This window comes from Xenopus laevis, chromosome 4L (assembly GCF_017654675.1).
Source record: "Xenopus laevis strain J_2021 chromosome 4L, Xenopus_laevis_v10.1, whole genome shotgun sequence".
NCBI lineage: Eukaryota > Metazoa > Chordata > Amphibia > Anura > Pipidae > Xenopus > Xenopus laevis.
Window position 1 is genome coordinate 57,062,485 of NC_054377.1, and position 19,312 is coordinate 57,081,796.

General features: G+C 35.3%; 1 protein-coding gene across 1 annotated transcript in view; it reads right to left on the bottom strand.

Moving 5' to 3' along the window:
- Positions 1-5,710: 5,710 nt before the first annotated feature.
- The window catches only part of cdh13.L (cadherin 13 L homeolog), a 523,301-nt gene continuing 509,699 nt past the window's right edge, over positions 5,711-19,312 (bottom strand). Inside the window, 1 exon segment of the mRNA NM_001094730.1 lies at positions 5,711-6,811. Coding sequence (NP_001088199.1) covers positions 6,804-6,811 — 8 coding nt within the window. The 3' untranslated portion in view covers positions 5,711-6,803.

Sequence of the window (19,312 nt, forward strand, 5' to 3'; positions counted from 1 at the left end):
AAAGCAGCGGACATTATCTAACAAACAGCAGCGCTGAAATTTTTGTTGCCATATTATGATGCAGTGTCAGGTTATATTCTGTTTACTGTGATATTCTGTGTATAAATAGTCTCTTTGAGGTTGTACAATACTTTTTTTTAATACTTTATAGCATCAGTTAACAAAATTCAAATTTGAATATTTTACCTTATTTTTACTCTTACAGAGTCTTTCATTACCTGCCATTATCAGTGTTATAATAAGAGATCAATGAAAAATCAATATAGTTATCTTACTGCCAACCCCCAAAAGCCTCTAAAAGCTCAAAGTTAAAAAGATTTTACAAGTGGAAAAAGAGAGCTCCCATTGACTTTGACATGACCCCACCAGTTTTTAGATGATGGTTTGTATTAGAGATGTTCCATGGTTTTTACACTCAATAACTAGTGTTGGGCAAATAAATTCGTCATGCACAAATTCACGTCAAATTTCCGCATTTCACTGCCGGCGATTAAATTCACAAAATTTGCCAGCATCAAAAAAATTTGGAAGCGTGTTGCTCACGTCAAAACTGTCGTGTGTCAACATTATTCGGACGACTATTGACTTGACGCCAAAATTAACATCGGCATCAAAATTGACGAGACAAATTCACCCATCACTATCAATAACACATTTTTTTGTGGTTTAGAGTAATTATAGTATACAAAGTACTTTTTTTTGAAAATGAAGTGGCTCATGGAATATTATTTACAAAAAGCAGCATTTTGCAATCTAATGGAAAAGGGGTGTTCTATATTGTACATAGATGGAATCTTTCATATTAAGATGGACTTAGAATGCATTGATAAGCCACTGGCACACTACAAGGATATATATTCATTATCATAAAATCTGTTCCAAATGTTCTGTAATGCAATATTCAGATAGATTTCTAAGTGTTTAACCTTACATATCTTCTGTACAATCACCTCCTTTGCAGCCACTTTATTATTGTATGTAACTGGGTAGACTGCATTATTGTCTCCATGGGCACAGTGCCAGTAAATGACCTTTTACTTCCCGCGTGTCTTAATGCTACTTTATGCATACTAGCATCTTAGCTTTTAGCTGTTTCAAGGACTTGAAGGTGAAATAACAGTCTTTCAGTTTTTCCAGAGCTAATGATGTGTGTTATATAATTTTCATTCCATTTCCGTTCAGCAGAAGGGATTCAAAATGTAAGAGAGTAAAAAAAAACAATGGTGTAACTTCGGTGCAGTGTATGGGGTTCCCTTTATTTATTTGGAAATTTGATATCTTGAGTTCTTGAACTCCGCTTTACCAATGTAACACATTCTAAAAATATTTGGATACATTTAATGGGAAGAACTTAATATTGTGTATGCTTTCTGTGATTATTTTATTGCCACCATCCACCTATTAGCACAAGGTTACCAGATGATAGGAAAGCTTCTAAAAAATCTGAACTGAAGTGCTGAACTGATTGCAATTTAAATGCAAACACTTTGCAATAAGTGTATATTAGCAGCTGTATTTATTAGAACTCTTCTTGATTTTTCAAGTGGTCGTGGTAACCTTACATTAGAAGCGCAAGGATAATGGGAGATGTAGTTTTGCTGCAGGTGGAGCAGTAAAATCAGTTTTTTTCCATTAATGTAAATGTATCAGAATAAATGTTTTAATAGGGCCCATTAAAATGTTTAGGCCCAATGGCAGGCTTTTAACATTCTGTACATTTAGTTCTTGCACCCAGCCCTTCTGGTGCTTCATGTACCTCTGTGCACTGCATCCTTACCCAGACTGAAACCATGGTGCAAGCTGTAGACCCATTTACTGTGAGCCACATGGGAGCCTTTTTACTTTAAATGTCCACCATAAATATTCTGTATAGCAAGTACAAGACTCCCCAGTTCTTTTCATCCCAGCTGTTCCCCATCATGCACACAAAGTGTGGTCCAAATCTTTGTGCTCCATTCTATAGGTGCCAAAAGACCTACTATGCAGGCCAAGGAAAACAATTAAAAACCTTGCACCTATTCCCTATGTTTTTAGACTAATTGCACTGTAGTCAAATGAAAAAGAAATCAGAAATCCTGTACAGTAGGCAAAGGGTTGGTGGCAATGAGTATATCGACTAACGGTATGGGACCTGTTATCCAGAATGCTTGGGACATGGGGATTTCCGCATAATGGATCTTGCCGTAATTTGGATCTTTATACCTACTAGAAAATCATGAGAACATTAAATAAACTCAAAAGGCTGGTTTTAATTCTAAATTTTCTGGATAGCGGCTTTCCTGATAATGGATCCCCTAACTGTAGCTACCAACTCTAGACCATCAAAAGGCTAATTTATGAATATAGCGGTGTGCAAGGTACAATTTTTCTGCAATAAAGTATGTTTCCCAGAATTCTGGCATCATTGCAGCACAGTGTCAAGTTGCATCCACTGCAGTTGTGCCTCATATCTCAAAACAAATGCAATGGTGAGTTCACATTTTTGAAATTTGGGCTAACATTGCTGCTAACATTTTATGAGTGGGAATTGACTACTTCTGCTGCTTGGCCCTTAAAACAGCATTCGCATTAGCATGCAATTCTTTTGCTGAAAGTCTGTTGCGGAATCAGGGTCGGACTGGGGTGCCCAGGGCCCCCCGGAACTGCGGTCCAGGGCCACCCACCGCCTACTCCGACTCCTACTTTCCCAGTGTCCCGCCGGGCCAGCTTCAGATATATGCTCTAGAAATGTTTGAAACACTGGGAGTTTCTCTGGATCTCTAAAGGTTAGGGAAATGACCACGTCTCAAAAATGGTTCTCTGAAATGTGTATAATGTGAAGAACTGTAAAAGTGCCATGTGTACTATGTATTGTTCAATTCCATAACTCTTTTTTGTTGTCTTTATTTCTTTTGTTTTTATATGAAGTGTCAGAAAGGATCAATTTTTTCCCTTTTCTAATATTGTTGTATTTTGTTGTCCAACCGTGGCAAGTAATTATAAGTCCGAGCTATAATACAAGGACATCCTATATCACCAGAGCATACCACATAATGGACCAGATTTAATTCAGTAAGAAAAAGTTATCTCATAGTTTATCACGTGAAAACTCATGGTGCGAGGAGAAAAAACGTTACACTTAATTCACTTCTAGTTTTTCTGAATTGAATTGCATCTCAAATTGAATCTTGTGAGTTTTCATGTGATAAAACCCTTTTCTCACTGAATTGAATTTGGCCCAATCTGTGAAGCTTTGGATAAGAAACATCTTTCTGAATTTAATGTAATGCACCTTATAACTACCATTTAAGTGCATGCATTGTTTGCAATATTATTTATTAAATCATTTTTAAGTACAATACATGGCCTAAAGAACAAATAAAAAAAAATACAGTAGAAGTTCTAATTAAAAATGCATCTGTCACTTTATTTTGAAACTAGCTTATTGAATCCAATAATGCAAGAAACATCAGCACAAGGGTAGAGAAGTCTAGTGTGGACTGCAATTAACGGCAAAGACTTTGCACAATGACTAATAACCCATAGCAACAGATCAGCAGAGTATGGCTGATTCACGGATTTTCTACTTTTAAGTCTTTTCTAAAACTTGATAGCAGAAAAGAAACTTTATTTTTTTTTTCAGCAATATATATTTTTTTAAACTTGAATGCTGTGTATTAGTGATGTGCGGGTCGACTCGATACTCGTGGGACCCATGGGTTGGGCGGGTTCAGCCGACCTCGCACCTCAGTTGCGGGTGGTGGGCAGGTCCAGGTTGAACTGTTCTTCCTGCTCTCCCCGCTTCCGGCTTCCTTTTTTTATACAGATGTGCGCCTTATCGCCCGCCCCTTTTTGTAACATCGGTGGGGAGGGTTGGCGCCAGTCTATAAAAGGAACCTGGAAGTCTCAGGCAGGCGTGGGTGGAGGGAGGGCGGTTTATTGTGTATTTACGGAAAAACTTGAATCGAAAGAAACTCTGCTGCATTACGTCATAGAAAAAAACGTGAAAATCGTGAAAATCACATAGTTCCTGTTGTTTTAAAAATTCTAACTAGAAGTTTCCATTGATAAATCCTTAACATTTGAATTCACAAAACTCGAATGCCAGGATTGTGATTTTCAGAAATCAGCCCGGTAGAATTTAGTACCACCTGTCTAAGGCAGCTATTTGTTTGGCTGCAATAGGTTATTCAAACTTTGCACCACTAATAAAGTTATCTAATATTCTTTCCAAGCTCCTGTATAACTTAATGAAAAATGGTATCAGTAGAGACGAGTGGCATTTTCGATGGTTTCAGTTTGCAGCTTAAATTGAATCAAACAACCTGCACTGACTCATAACAAAAAGTAAATCCGTACCAAATAACATAACAGAAACTGAGGATTCATTCCCACGTCACAAATACTAGGATTCTTACAGAATTAAGATCCAGACAAAATGACTTGCTTATTTCTAGTCACAATATTTTTATAAAAATGTGTCTCCAGCTCCAATAACATAATATACTTACCTCAACACACACAGAATGTTGTCATTTTTCATGCTCACAGAATAAAATATCTTAAACTTGATGCATTTTTTTCTTATTTCTCAAAGACTATTAAAAATATTTCTGTTATTTCTGTTCTTGTGTTAAATAGATGTGTGGGTGACATACTGTCGTTTGATATGATGCACTTGCTATAATTATAGACCAATCCCAAGGACAAAAGAAAAAAAAAGTAGTTAAAAATAGAAATCTACCTAAAACACCATACAAACCTGCAACTTAATGGGTAGAGAGAATGCATTGCTTTATTCCTCTCTCTATCTCTCTCTCAGCAACACACATACAGATTATTACATTAACTTTACGATGAAGGTGAATTGAATTCAGGTCAAGGAGATCTGCAATCCATTGCAAAACTCTTTGGCAGAGAATGATTGAGAACACCTGCTCTGTTTATTTAGTCATATTTATGTGATAGTCTTTTGTACTGTTTTCCTGGGATAATTATTTAATTCTATAGAATAGTGTACAAATTACTTTTATTTCTTCAATAACTTTTAGAAAATGTCACTCAACATGCAAACCAATGTGAAAAAATCAAAAACATCAAAATAAAATGCAATATTGCTGCATTGCATTGTGGGGGTGATTTATAAACGTTCTAATTGAAAATGTTGCCGCAATTCAAATTTTTCAAAATGATATTTTCGAGTTTTATTTGCAAAAACTTAAATGTTTGATATTTATTGAGCACGAAAGACTCTAAAGACTCGAATGTAAAACTTCTGCATCTAAAAGCTTCATGAAGAAGTCAATTGGAGTTATCCTTAGCAAAAAAAATTTTTCAAGATTTTTGACTTTGTAAACTCACAAATTTTAGTTTTTTGAGCTTATAAACTCACATTTTACCACAATTTTATTCAATCAATTTTTTATATTTCGTTTTTTTTAATAAATAAGCAAACATTCAAGTTTTTTTAAACTCTGAGCTTATTCAAAATATCAAAAAAACTCACAAATTAGATTTTTGATAAATAAACCCATGAGTGTAATGTGGAGTAAAACAGTAGAGTCCTGTGACAAAAACGTACTTATTGATCTGAAAATATTTGCATATGAGGGTGTGTATTCAGTGTAGAATTGTAATCATCCAGGCATCCTTCCTTCTATGAAGAAGTTCACAGCAGTCCTGGTATGCTTTACGACTGAGCTTTAGAATACAGCAAGCATCAAGACATAGATCACAGATTTTTGTTTTTTTATTCTGACTTCTAATGACACTCTAATGCAGCCAGGCCTTAAAAGAATTCTTTTGGAGAATAGTTGACATTAAGCATTGAATTTTAAAATAAGTAAGGAGAGGCAAATCCATGTCAACCAAAGTTGACAACTGAAAATAACAGCGTTATTGTGCATAAAAAATTAGGGAATATTAAAAAAAATATACATGGGATCATATTATCTGTTGAAGATGTATCTTAAACACCCTATGCAAAGGTTGCCTGCACTACTCTCTACAGCCGCTAACTGTACATTATAATGCGTGTAAGATATGTTATACGGGTGAATGTATTTCAGACAAATATCCCATTTCGGCAGAGATTCTAAGTATCATATTTTTTATGCTTCCCAGCAAGGAAGAAGTGAAGGTACTGTAATTATTTCTAACAGGCTTACAATGTGTTTAAGCATCATCTTATTACATATTAGTTGCACCGTGAATGTATCTTTAATCTGTTACTTCAACATTCCAGCTCTGCATTGCTTTTCTTCTTGTCATATGCTGATTGGTAATCTTATTAACATGAACTCATTAAGAAAGCCTTTAGAGTATTTCTCGAAGTGTCTCGGTTGAGTGGACACAACATGAGTTCTTCAGACACGTTGGTTACAGCCGCAAGTTGTATTTTCATCTAGGAAAATCTCTGGCCTGTGTTGAAATGAAGAACGCGCACGCACAAATCTGACCGATAAACAGTTTTAGGTTTGGTTATGGGTACAATAACATTAAAAGAAAAATATTTACGTCGCTGTGAATGCATTCTTTCCGCCTTGCGAAGGACACGTTTAAACTAATGTTGTTGAGCCTTTAAGCCAAAAATGTTCATAGTGCTTCTTCGGCAGGGATCGATTTATACAAAGAATGCAGGAACAGATGCTGCCAAGGACTGGTGTGCCATTTTAAAGACTTATGAGGTTGCAAATTAAACTGAATCTGGAGCGGTTGAGGCCTAGTCGCGAAGTAACTGTAAACTGCCTTCTTCTGTAAATGTTTTTTTTTCTCATTCTGTTGCCATGGCAATGCAGTAGTCAGCTTATAAAAGTCACCAGTACTTACACATCTAAGTAAGACAAAGAAAAATAAAAAAAGCAAAATGTTATCGAATATACAAAAAAAATATTTCATTACTTATGTTTTACATATAGATACACAAGCAAGTTCTGCAAGCAGATGTTTGCAGTTAATGATGAACTTGTTTTAAAAACATAGTTAACACAGATTTTCTATGTTATTAAAATGTAAAGATCAATCTCTTCATTTATATAGTTCTACTGTGCTCACAGCCCTGTTCGTTTATACAATGCAATAATAGTACAGGGAATTAAACATTAAAAATAGAAAAAGGTACAAAAGGAAAAAAGTTCCTGCCCCACAAAGTTTACAATATAAATGGATTGATTACTTACAGGAAAAAATAAAGGTAATCATTGCTATTTCCAATGGTTTCCAATGGTTTTGATCCAACCATTGGGCCAAGATTGGACCAAATCTCAAGTTAGTGCTGCAAGAGGTGAGATCTGAGTTTAGTTTTGAAGAATCGGAGGGATAATTCCTTAAGGAGGAATTCAGGAGATGGAATTCCAAAAGCAAAGAGTAGCAAGAAAAATAAATTTGATATGGAAGTGAATGTGGTTGGGACAAGATGGAGGAACACAAGAGATGACCAGAAACATATAGAGACATATATAAATATATATAAGTGTAGCGTTTAGAGGAGTGAAGAGAATGTTAGTTTAAGGATTTTGTAAGATATTCTTTACTTGACAGGGAGCCATGGTATAGATTTAACAGTAGGAGAGGGTGTGCTCTCACTTAAAAGAGAGCAAGAGGAATCTAGCAATGAAGCTTCATTTTAGCTGGGGAAGAGGTGGGAATATGGGAGGTGTTAGTAGTCGGTTGCAAGATAGTATAAAGACATGGATAAATATTTTGGTAGTTACTTGAGAGAGAGAGGTATGGACCTTGTCACTAGAAAAAAAAATCTAAAATTTAAACAAAATAAATCTGATAGGATTGTTTTGACTTCAGCATGGATTTATTATATTCTTGTTGGGTTCAAGTACAAAGTACGGTTGTACTACTGTTATTACTGTAACTTTTATCACTGTTTTTTTTCTGTAGTCAGTGATGAAAGGTGTGGTGTGGAAAGGAGCTAATAACTAAATTTACTCAGAAGTATTATTTTGCAAAGAGAGTGATCAGTTCTCACCTTACCAAATGCCTTATCAAGTTCTGAACTCCTACTATTCCATTTCTAATTTTTTATGACTTTGGACAGATCTCGCACAGAATGCATTGTTAGTTTATGAATTGACATTATAGACTACTTATTGAAGAAAGTAAAACCAGGCTTTTTGAGGCAACCAAAAAAGTTGATATCTTTGTCATATTTGTGTCCCTTCTCCTTTGCAAGTGTGAAATATGCAAATACATAAAATGTTACAGTAAATCTTTAGTTTGTGGCATAACATGATGTATACCTTCATAAAAAAGATTTAGGGTCATGGTACTAAAGACCTAGAAGACTTAAAAAATAAAATCCCATTTTTACTTTCTTTAATGAAAAAGAAACCTATCTCCCAAATACTTTAATTAAAAAATGTGTACCGTTTTTATCAGAAACTTGACTGTATGCAGTGAAATTCTCCCTTCATTTACTGCTGTGGATAGGAATTGTCAGATGGTCCCTAACTGCTGATCAGGGAAACAATCATACTTATGAACAGCAGGGGGAGCCCCCGCCTTACTTCCCAGCCATGCAGAACTCAAGCAGCTTTGTTTATGACGATCCCTAAGCAGCCCAGACCACACTGAGCACAGTCTTAGTCTTGCAAAGATGTTTAACAAAGTTACAAGATGGTGACCCCCTGTAGCCAACTTTGAAATCATAAATTATTTGTTTGATTAGGCTTGTGGTGCAGTAAGTTCATGTTTATATTTAGTATACAAAATACAGCATTTCTAGCCTTATTCTATTTTAGACTTTACATGCCCTTTAATTGCTGTTATGGGATATGGTATTATCTGTGCATGGACTGTCTATTTAAAGATTTAATGGTCTAATTAATTACATCTTTTATGGATTTGCTTTTGATTTGTAATAGGCTTTTCTTATTTTGTTGAAAATATGTTCAGGATGCTGATATTCTTACAGATGAATGTATCTAACAGTACATATAAGGGCTTGTATGTAGTTTTGAGCATCTTGCCTTAAGGCTATTAAAAATATAAACATTTTTATGATTATTTATATACCATCTCTCATAGCACTTTTCAGAGTAAGAAGATACTAATGTAAGGCATAGCAATTTACATATATAGAAAACAAAAAAAGCCAATAGGATTGTTTTGCTATGGGAAAATCAAGTTTGATTAAAATAGGGCCACATGGTTACATTGGTTTATGGAAAATGTGATTTTGGGTTCCTATACTTGTATAACTCTTTTTTTAACTACCCAACTATGGTTAGTTTTTTTTTTCTGTTGCTATGAATAATATTGATGGATTTTAGCTAGAAGAAGAGAATAGTTAGCTACTTAAAGTGCTTTCCGGGATCCTGCAGTGCCAGTGGCATGTATACAAATAAAATAAAAAGGCTTGAAATGTATTTCATATTGGGAGTAACAGCTTTCAATCCAACCATTGTATCTAGCAGAAATCATGACTCCAGTCAGGAGAACAGGAATTTGCAAAGTTAAATTAAATAGAAAACATATAAGCTGGCTGAAGAACAGCCAACAACCTGTCATGTTATAATTGCGTTTTTACAAGATCTTTGCTACAGTAATCATGTTTAAAAAGTACTAAAATCAAAAAAGAATTAAAACACAAAACGAAGAAAAAATTATTAATCATCCATGCCAAGAAAAAAAAATCTAAATTTGAGTTTGTGTCTGATTTCGAGTGGCTTAGTTACATGAACTAATAATCTCACTATACAAAACGCTACTTGATATTAAAAAGAGTAATTACCCATAATTAATTCAACAAAGCATTTAAAATTAAGGTCATATTATGGCACAGCCTTCCTTGTTCTGAGCATAACACCTCATGCTTGGGGAGATCTTATTAATTTTACAGTGTACAATAGGTTCATGTGTCACTCATGAGAAACAGCAATTGCTGACAAAATTAAAAAGGAAGTATAGGAGTTAATTTGCTCCGGTTAGCTCTAATTTCACAGCCAGTAGATTTTTATCCCTAGAGGAGCAAGCTTGAAGTCAAACACATCAGTTAGTTCACATATTAAAGATTGGCAATTAAGAAGAAAATGCATTGACCAAAAAGGAAACTAGAATATTGCAGTCTGTTTCAGAACTATTATACAATCCCAAATAATTAATATTTTAGATACAGGGCAACAGAAATTATTGCGACGTGACAAATACATATGTTTTGCCCCTGCCCCCATCGCTGTTTTGCCTATAAAATATTCGAACCACATACACATACATGACTCTGCATGGTGGGTGCTTAATCTGCTAATGATATGTATTTAGAAAAGCAATGTTCACATTTCTAACTTACAGCACATTATTGGAATTCTCATGATTTGTGTTTGCAATATTCTTTAATGCATGGACATGAATTTGTGCTGTAAGCAAATCCTTCTAGATTAGATTTTATTTATTAATGAGAACAATTGTATCTTAATAAAAAACATTATGCCTGCAATTAAATACACATTGTCATTAACCTCTTACTGACTCTTATTATGATGTTGGAGATCCAGCGCACTGTACATAAATATGCTGCATGAATGCATTGGTAGAATGGAAATAAAAAGTAAATCTTGTTTGCCTTGCTTGTAACCTCACATTTCTTTATTGCACATGGTAATACAGGTATGAGATCCATTATCTGGAAACCCGTTATCCAGAAAGCTCTGAATTATGGTAAGGTCGACTCCCATAGAGTCAATTCAAATCAAATAATTACCATTACCATAATTCAGAGCTTTCTGGATAACAGATTTCCAGATAATGGATCTCATACCTGTTTTAGCATCAAAATGAGTTCCCTTTTCTCTGTAATAATAAAACAGCTTGACTTCATGATAACTAAGCTGCATGAATCTATATTGATGGCAAACCAATCGTATTGGGTTTATTTAATATATAAGCTATATAATAAATAAAATAATATATATCTCAAAGAAGCTGCACTCGCAGGACTTATGTTCATTTATTGTTCACACTAACATTTTGGCTGTTACCCCAGCCTTCCTCAAAGTTAGAAATATACAGTGTATATATATATATATATATATATATATATAGATAGATAGATAGATAGATATAGATAGATAGAGAGATATAGATAGATAGAGAGATATAGATAGATATAGATATAGATAGATATAGATATAGATATATCTATATATATATATATATACACACATTTTTTTAGTCTTAAAGTATGGTGATCCAAATTATAGATAGACCCCTTATCCAAAAAAACACAGGTCTTGAGTAGTTTGAGTAACAAATCTATTGTGGTAGAGTGGCCAAAGAAATGAGTAAAAAGGTGAGTTTTTCCTTTAATTTCTCCCCAGTAAGAGATGTAAATGCCAGGAAAGGTGTTAATAAACAGAGAAGGGTTTATCTTAAGTAGCCAGATCAGGGAAGCTGAAGTATTCTGGAAGGGACAGGTAAGCCAGGTATTCCAATACAATAGTCCAGCTCACTTATTGGCGCTCACTTTCCACGAAAAGTCGAAAAGTATTTAATTCTAGTGAGACTATTAAAGGGGTTGTTCACCGTCAAACAACTAGTTGTTTTGTGATAGATCACCAGAAATAACAACACTTTCAAATTACTTTCTATTTTCTCTTTGGGGCCCAATGGGGCTACTGCGCATCGCATTCGTGAGTATGCGCGCGGCGCCGGATCTGTGCACATGCACACTGCGCCAGGTTTGTGCACACACACAAAATTTTTTGTTTTTGCTGCGACCTCCTGACAAAGGGAGGTCGCCGGCATTAAGATTAGGATCTGGGCCGATGGGGCCCACAAGAGCCCGGGCCCCACCGGCTCAGTCAGACGCTTGTTATGTATCCTGAAATGGTCACCCCTGTGTGTAAATAGACTGCCTTAAAGAGAAGAAATGTCTGTTGTGGATCCCTGTATATTAGAATAACTATGTGATAATGATTAGCAAAGCTTTGGACAGTTTAGTTTGAGGACAATGTCAGAGTGCTTGTATTCATCACTGTTCTGGGGAACTTCCAGAGTTTTCCTTGATAGTGTTGGGCAGGGGCAAAAAACATACATTGATGGAAATATGTTAGCCAATATATTGATGTGCTGCAGAAAAAAAAATGGTTTAAAAGACCATAGGTTATTAAACATTACGTGACATACAGTATAATATGTATACATTGCACTCATTTTCTCAGGGCTGCTCATTTTCTCAGGGCTGCTTAGGAAAAAGAATTTATTAGTTAAAGACTGATCCAGATTTACGCAGGCGTATAAAATAGACGATATGTGAAATTGTCATACAAGGTAAATGACTGGTTGGAAGTAGTGATTGGCAAATAAATTTGGCAGGCACAAATTTGTGATGAATCTCTGCGTTTCGCCGCTGGCAAATAAATTTGCGAACAGTGTTGAAAATACGCCAGTGTCCAAAAAATTCAGACGCGCGCTGGAATAGTCAATCGTGTCAAAACTATCATGCATTAACATTATTCGCACGCCCTGATCTGGACGTCAAAATTTATGTGGGCGTCAAAATTTGCTTTTTGACAATTTCGCTAATTTTTCGGCGAAGCAAAATGCAACAAATTTGCCCATAACTAGTTGGAAGTTAATGCCTGCACTGTGTCAACAATACTTCTTTTTTAAATCCAACCTAAATTTATATTTGCCAAATAGACTTTTACAGGATCAATAGTAATGCACTCTATATCAATAAGGCCCAGATTCAATCATTTGAAATACCATATAACAAAACACCCAGTTTGGACGAGGCCACACAATTTATGTTATTAATTAAATAGTGCAAAGTTTGCCAAGGTCTAAATACCAATTAGATGTTTGCTTTTGATTAATAAGCTGTTGAGTAAATGCTACCTGCTGATTGGATGCTATGGGTTACTAGAACTGTAACAAGCTTTGCACCTTTCATTACATTACTCCACCTGCTGGAAATACAAGTGATAGTGATTACACATCTCCTATAAAAAAAAAAATAAAGATGGGTTTTAAGTGTAGGGGACCTTTCTGATTTAAACAACTTTCATTTGAAATGCCATTTCTATTAAAGTTGCTGCATATACAACTATTTTAAGATTAACATTTATTGCTCTTAAAGACTCGGCAAAGAAAAAAAGAAAAAAAGGTGTCGGTAATAAACCGCACTTCATTTAGATTCAGCTCACAGACACGGCAACAATCATTTTCTGCTTCTCTTCATCTAAATGCCACACTATGCTTATGGAGTACACTTGTCACAGATCCTATTTTTAATAATATTTTGGAAATTGTACACCAGTCAACAACAATATCAAGAAACATCAAAGTGAGCACTACATCATGCAGCGGTATGCCAGCATTTGGAAATAATTGCTCGGTGGCAGAGAGTGCAATAAATTTAGGAAAAATATTGCTTTCTGTACAAAGTGGTAATTCAGATGTTTCAACTGTCTGCTTAAAAGCTCTGCATTGTAAGACGTTGGCACTGTGGCATTAGACCAGAATACTAATGAAATAATATCTGTAATGGGTGAACAAGTCTTTTCTTCCAGTCAAGAATCGGAGTATGTAAAAGAGCAAGTATCATTTCTTATGTGATATTCTGCAACATAACATTAGCACTGGGAACAAAATAGCTTTCATCGTCGAGATTGAACAAAATGTCAGAATACATTTCTCGCCTTTCCTTTTTGTGCATTATAAATTTGTTTTGAAACAGACACTTAAATGCGCTTTCTCAATGAAGACAATTTGGCGGCACCTATGCAAAACCTTCCCAAAACTTTTCACATTTGACACCTCCTAATGTTGAACATTTTCCCCCCACTGCGCACAACAAGTAAGTTCCGGCAGCTGTATGAGATACATTTCACAATGCACCGCTCGGCTTTTTTTAACACTTCAAATCATGTACTCAGCCGGATTCTGTGAATAAGGTCATATTGAAATAAGACTCAGAGGTGAGTTACAGAGTATGCACATCTTGCTTCAAGGCTGTCTCTTCTTTCTACCAATATGTCAGGAGATACAGAAGGGGATGGAGAAAGGGAGGGCAGGAGAAAGCTTCGACATGAAAGCAGCAAACGTAGAGATACTTCCATAAATGTGAATGCTGATATACAGTGTCAGTGGGAGATGGTTAAAGGATAAGTAAACCTTAAAAATAAGTGAATGTAAAATTGATAAGATTGCTATTCTAAAAACTTTTGCAATATACCGGTACATTTATTATTTATTTATTTTTTAATTCCAAGATATTAAAGGATACATGTACTGTTACCATCAATGATTTTTGTTACAGCACCACCACCTGCTGGTCATTTTCCAACCACCAAATAGTCAAGGAAGTTGTCAGGAGAAAGAAAGAGGCTGCTCTGATGTTCTTCTGCTTAGTAAAAAAAAATTAGAAACCTTTTTCAAATCTTTCCTAACCAGAAAAACATCAGAGCAGCCTCTTTCTTTCTCCTGATAACGTTCTTGACTACTTGGTGGTCAGACTGGTCAGAAAATGACCAGCAGGTGGTGCTGTTGTAACAAAATGTATTCATGTTAACAGTTCATGTATCCTTTAATATCTTGGAATAAAAACAAAATAAATAATGAATGTACATTGCAAAAGTCCTTGGAATAGCAGCCTAATCCGTTATACATTCTTTTATTTTGAAGGTTTACTTATCACTCATGTGATAAGTACATTGAAAACCTAAGCTAGTGTATTCAAATCCATATTGAAATATCTATATTTTAGCTGAAATACACAAAAGAGGGATTGTGGAAGCACTCAGAGGCTAAGTAAAATATTGATGCAATAGAAGTGCAACTGATCTAGCCATATTAACTACAAGCATACAAAAGAGGGGGGATAGGTGAATGCAGAACCCTTGATCCACTGATTCATTTATAATTTAGGAGGTTATTTACTAAACTCAGAATACCGGAAATTCCCCGAAATCTGAAAAAAAAATTGTGTGATAATAGGCTTTTGAAAAAATCACGAATTTTTATATGTTTTTATATTCGGGCTAAAAAGCCTGAATATAAAAACACGGCATCTCAAACCTGTCAAGGTTGCAAAAAATTCAATGGGAACAGTCCCATTGATTTTTGGTTGTGTCGGGGTTTCGGGCAATTTCACAATGTTTTCGGAGCTTTCGGATGAAAACTCGGAAAAATTCAGAGTTTTCGGGGAAAAGTCACAAAAAAATCGTGAAAATCTGAGCTTTATCCGCAAAGGTGATTTTTGGGAAAATATAATTAGTGATGGGCGAATTTATTCGCCAGGTGCAAATTTGCGGCGAATTTGCGCGTTTTGCCGCCAGCGAATAAATTTGCGAAACGCCCGCGAAAATTCGCGGCAAAAATTCGCCGGCGTCAAAATTTTTTTTTCGAAAAAACGGACGCCGGCGTCAAAAACGGGCGCCGGCGTCGGAAAAACGGGCGCCCATCACTAAATATAATAATACATAAGCGTTAAAAACCCGAGCAGCTTAGATCGGAGTTTGTAGCAGGCGATATTGAGATAAATTCAGACCTTGATAAATAACCCCCTTAGTATCTTCTGAAGTTCATATGTTTTCAAAAACAGGGGTTTTCAGTTACAAAGTCCTAACCATGAAATTGTCAAGCCCCTATACCACATCAAGATAAAACACATTTGGTGGTTTTAGCTATTATCCTTTTTGTCATACTTTTTACAGGCTGGCACCTACCTGCATGTTGGGTTTATCTCAACATGGTATGGTGGCTTGACAATTTTATGATCAGATTTTCTTTAACTTGAAGATATATGCACTTGCATAGATACTAAATTAATAAAGCGGGACCAGGAAATATGCATTGATCCCCCTCTTTTGTAGGCTGATATTTTAGCTGAGAACATTTAGCTAATTTTTGCTTTGACATCTTACTCAGTCATTAAGGCTAAAAGGATCCACTAGCAAAAAGGCTCTTAATCCCAGCAGTTTTATTAAGCTTCTCTCTCACCTGGGCAGTCTTAGTCTAGTAAGAAGTTGGACTGTGGGGTTGCAGTAGATGTTGTATGCAAATATTTTTAAAAGATGCATAATCAGAAGTCATTTGTTTCCTGTACACTGTAGAAATAAACCTTTACAGACTCAAGGAGAACCTACAAACATACAGATAATGCCCTGGTTAGAATCAAATTCAGGATCTCAGTTCAGCAAGGCAGCAATAGTAACTACAGTGCTAACCATAAATAGTACCATGAATACCCTGCCAGCCTACCATTCACCTACACTGTATATAATACATACAGTTTTGCATTTTGCTAGTGGGCCTTAAATCTCAGGTTCTCTGAGTATGACACTGTGCTTTGACAAATGTGGTCACTTTGGAGAATTGAATCCAACAGCCAAATGTTAGTCTTTCCAATGAGGATTTTAGTTTGGTGGTAGCTAAGAGGTAAAACACCCTAATGAACAGGGCCAAGCTAACCAAAAAAGATGAACATTATGCTAAATTTAAAACAAATCAAGAATATGAGAGTCTTTCAGTAAAGTAATCGCTGTTATACTTAATCACCGGCTGAACAATTTGGGCTTGTTTACTGTAAATAAAAAGGGGCTTTAAATGAAGCAACCTTTATCTTAGAAGTTGTTTCCGATGGCTTACTATGTCCCATGACTCATAAATAAATTTATTTATATTAAAATGAATACTAGCATTATGCCATGGTGTACTGTGGTCTGCTCTTCATATATAACTCATTCACTATAAAAATACATACTGGCAGATCCAGAGTAATACACTTTCCTCATTATATAGGGACTTAATAGTATAGTATGGCATGGAGAATTCAGGATAAGAGATCTTTATGTAATTTGTATCTTCATACTTTAAGGCTACTAAAATCATGAAGTAAACCCAATAGGATTGTTTTGCTTTCAATAAAAATTACTTATATGTTAGTTTGGATAACGTCCAGTGTACTGTTTTATTAAAAAATTTGAATTTGAATTAAAATGGAGTAAAAAAGTTGAAGCTCAAAAAGTTTTCCAACGAATGCTATTAATGCTTTATAAGAATAATGATAAAAACTGCAAAGCCTTTGTAGTAAATCAGAATTTTATACAGGACACTAGGGGGCAGATTTATTAAGGTTCGAGTTGTCCTTTCCATGAAAATTAGAGTTTTTCGAGTTGATTTATTTGTCAAAACTCATATTTTCAGTTAAAAAAATTAAAAAATTTTTAGTTTTTTAAAAAACTCGCGTTTTTTGATATTTATTATACCCAGATGCTGGAAATAGCTTGAATCTAAAAATACACCATCCAAAAGCTGTCAAGGGCATGTAGGAGTCAATGGTGGATGTTCCTTAAACCATCTGAGGATGTTAATAGCCTTCATGATGTTCGAGTTTTTTTCTTAGGCCAAAAACTCAAATAATTGTTTTTTTACAGCAGAAAACTCAATTAATTTGAGTTTTCGGGTTTCGCAACTCAAACTCACAGAATGGGGTTTATTCTCTTACATACTGTAAGATACCATTTCAGTTGTAAGTTCATTCGATGTATATAAAACTTTGATAAATAACCCCCTAAATGAGTTTATTTCAAAATTGTACTGACCAAAATAATAAGAAAGGTAGGAGCCTAAAATAACATATTCTGTATACAGTGTCTTTTTATACTGTAACACTTGTGAAGAATAGAAGGTGGCTTTATGATTGATAGCCGTAGAATGGCAATTTCTACATAACAGACTGCTGATTCATTCCCTAATAAAATGCTTAGACTGACTGATGGCAGATGCTTTTGAAGAAGGCTGAACGGGGAGAAACGTATTTTATTACAGTCCACAGCAGAATATCTTTGATACAAAGTCTTAGTACTTGGCTAATATCTGTGTCATCTCTCATATGCAGCCGTACAGTAAAAATTCAATTTATTTTAATGAATCTGTACAAGAGCCACTTACACTCATGACAGCTGTCGTGTGTTTCTTTTCATGTAAAGGCTGCTAAAATTTACTCCATATTTCTATCATCTGAAGAATATTGTTCAACACTAGCAGATCTTGAATTCACTTCTAAACATACAAGTATAGGTTTTCATAGCAAGCGAAAAACATACTTTTTGAGATTCCAAACACTCTGAAGGATTCCTTTATAGCAAATGCATGTTTTTAGGCTCAAACACCACCTAGTTCTTGCAGACACTAGCAGAATAGGACGACATGAAAACAAGTTTCAATTATTTATTTCTTCCAGGAAACTTGCAGAATTTGCAGAGAATAAACCAAAGGCTTCCATTCTTACAAACATTGGGGAACATTTACCCCCAGGCAGAGATGGAAGAGCACTAAGTGGCACAAGTATTTTCACTTGGAGCAATAGAAGTGGTTCTTCGCAATGAGAGCAGCCAGGTTGCTGAATACTGGATAATGTTATGATGGCAGATACCATTAATGGTGGAGTATGTATGCCTGGGTGAATGAGTCCACTCTGCCCCTTCCACTAACAGGTGGAGACTTGCGGCCAATCATTTTTTGCAGGATGTCTGAGGAAAATGTGCAAACCATATGGTCACTTGTGTCTATGCTTAGTACTTTGCACACTGCCTCCCTGCTTGTAAATGAGGCGTAACATACAGGTTTAAGTCCATAAAGTTAGCATTACCAAATGCCTTTTTTGGAGCTTATGAAATTGTTTAGGCTGATTTTTCAGAAAAGCTCATAACCCTGGGGGGATTCCCAAAATATTAGAGGAATGTAGCACTAGTGTTAGTGAAATGATGCATTTGGAAATTTTAAGGGGGTTATTTACTAAACCTCAAATTTATATGGTTGAGCTTTTTGGGGCAAAAACTTGAATATTTTGTGGAAAAAAGCCTGATGCTGCAAAAAGCCAGAATCCGAAAATCTGCCAACTCAGACCTGTCAAGTCAATAGGAGAGGCACCTATACCAATTTGAAGTTATATTGGTCTGCGCTAAGTTTAGCCTGAAAATACAACCTTTTCAGGGTTTTCAGTCCAAACTTGGAAAAATCAATCAATTCGAGAAAAAAGTCAAATCAAATTTGTACGATTTTGCTTGATTTTATCGAGTTTTTCCACTAACTGATGAAATCTAGTTTTTTAATAAATAAATAAATAAACTACAACCCGGCATTGGGAGTTTGGTCGAGTTATTTTTATTGATATGAGATAAATTCAGATTAGTAAATAACCCCCTAAGAGTGTGGTTCTTATAGAGGCCAAAGCTTGTACTATTTTATTCTGAATCATAAATAATGGTAACCCTGCTGCCAGAACTTAGATCTTTAGGTACCTTTAACAGAAAACAGTATTATTGTTTTATTTCTTTTATTACATTTGAAAATGTCCCAAACTGCAGCCTACTCA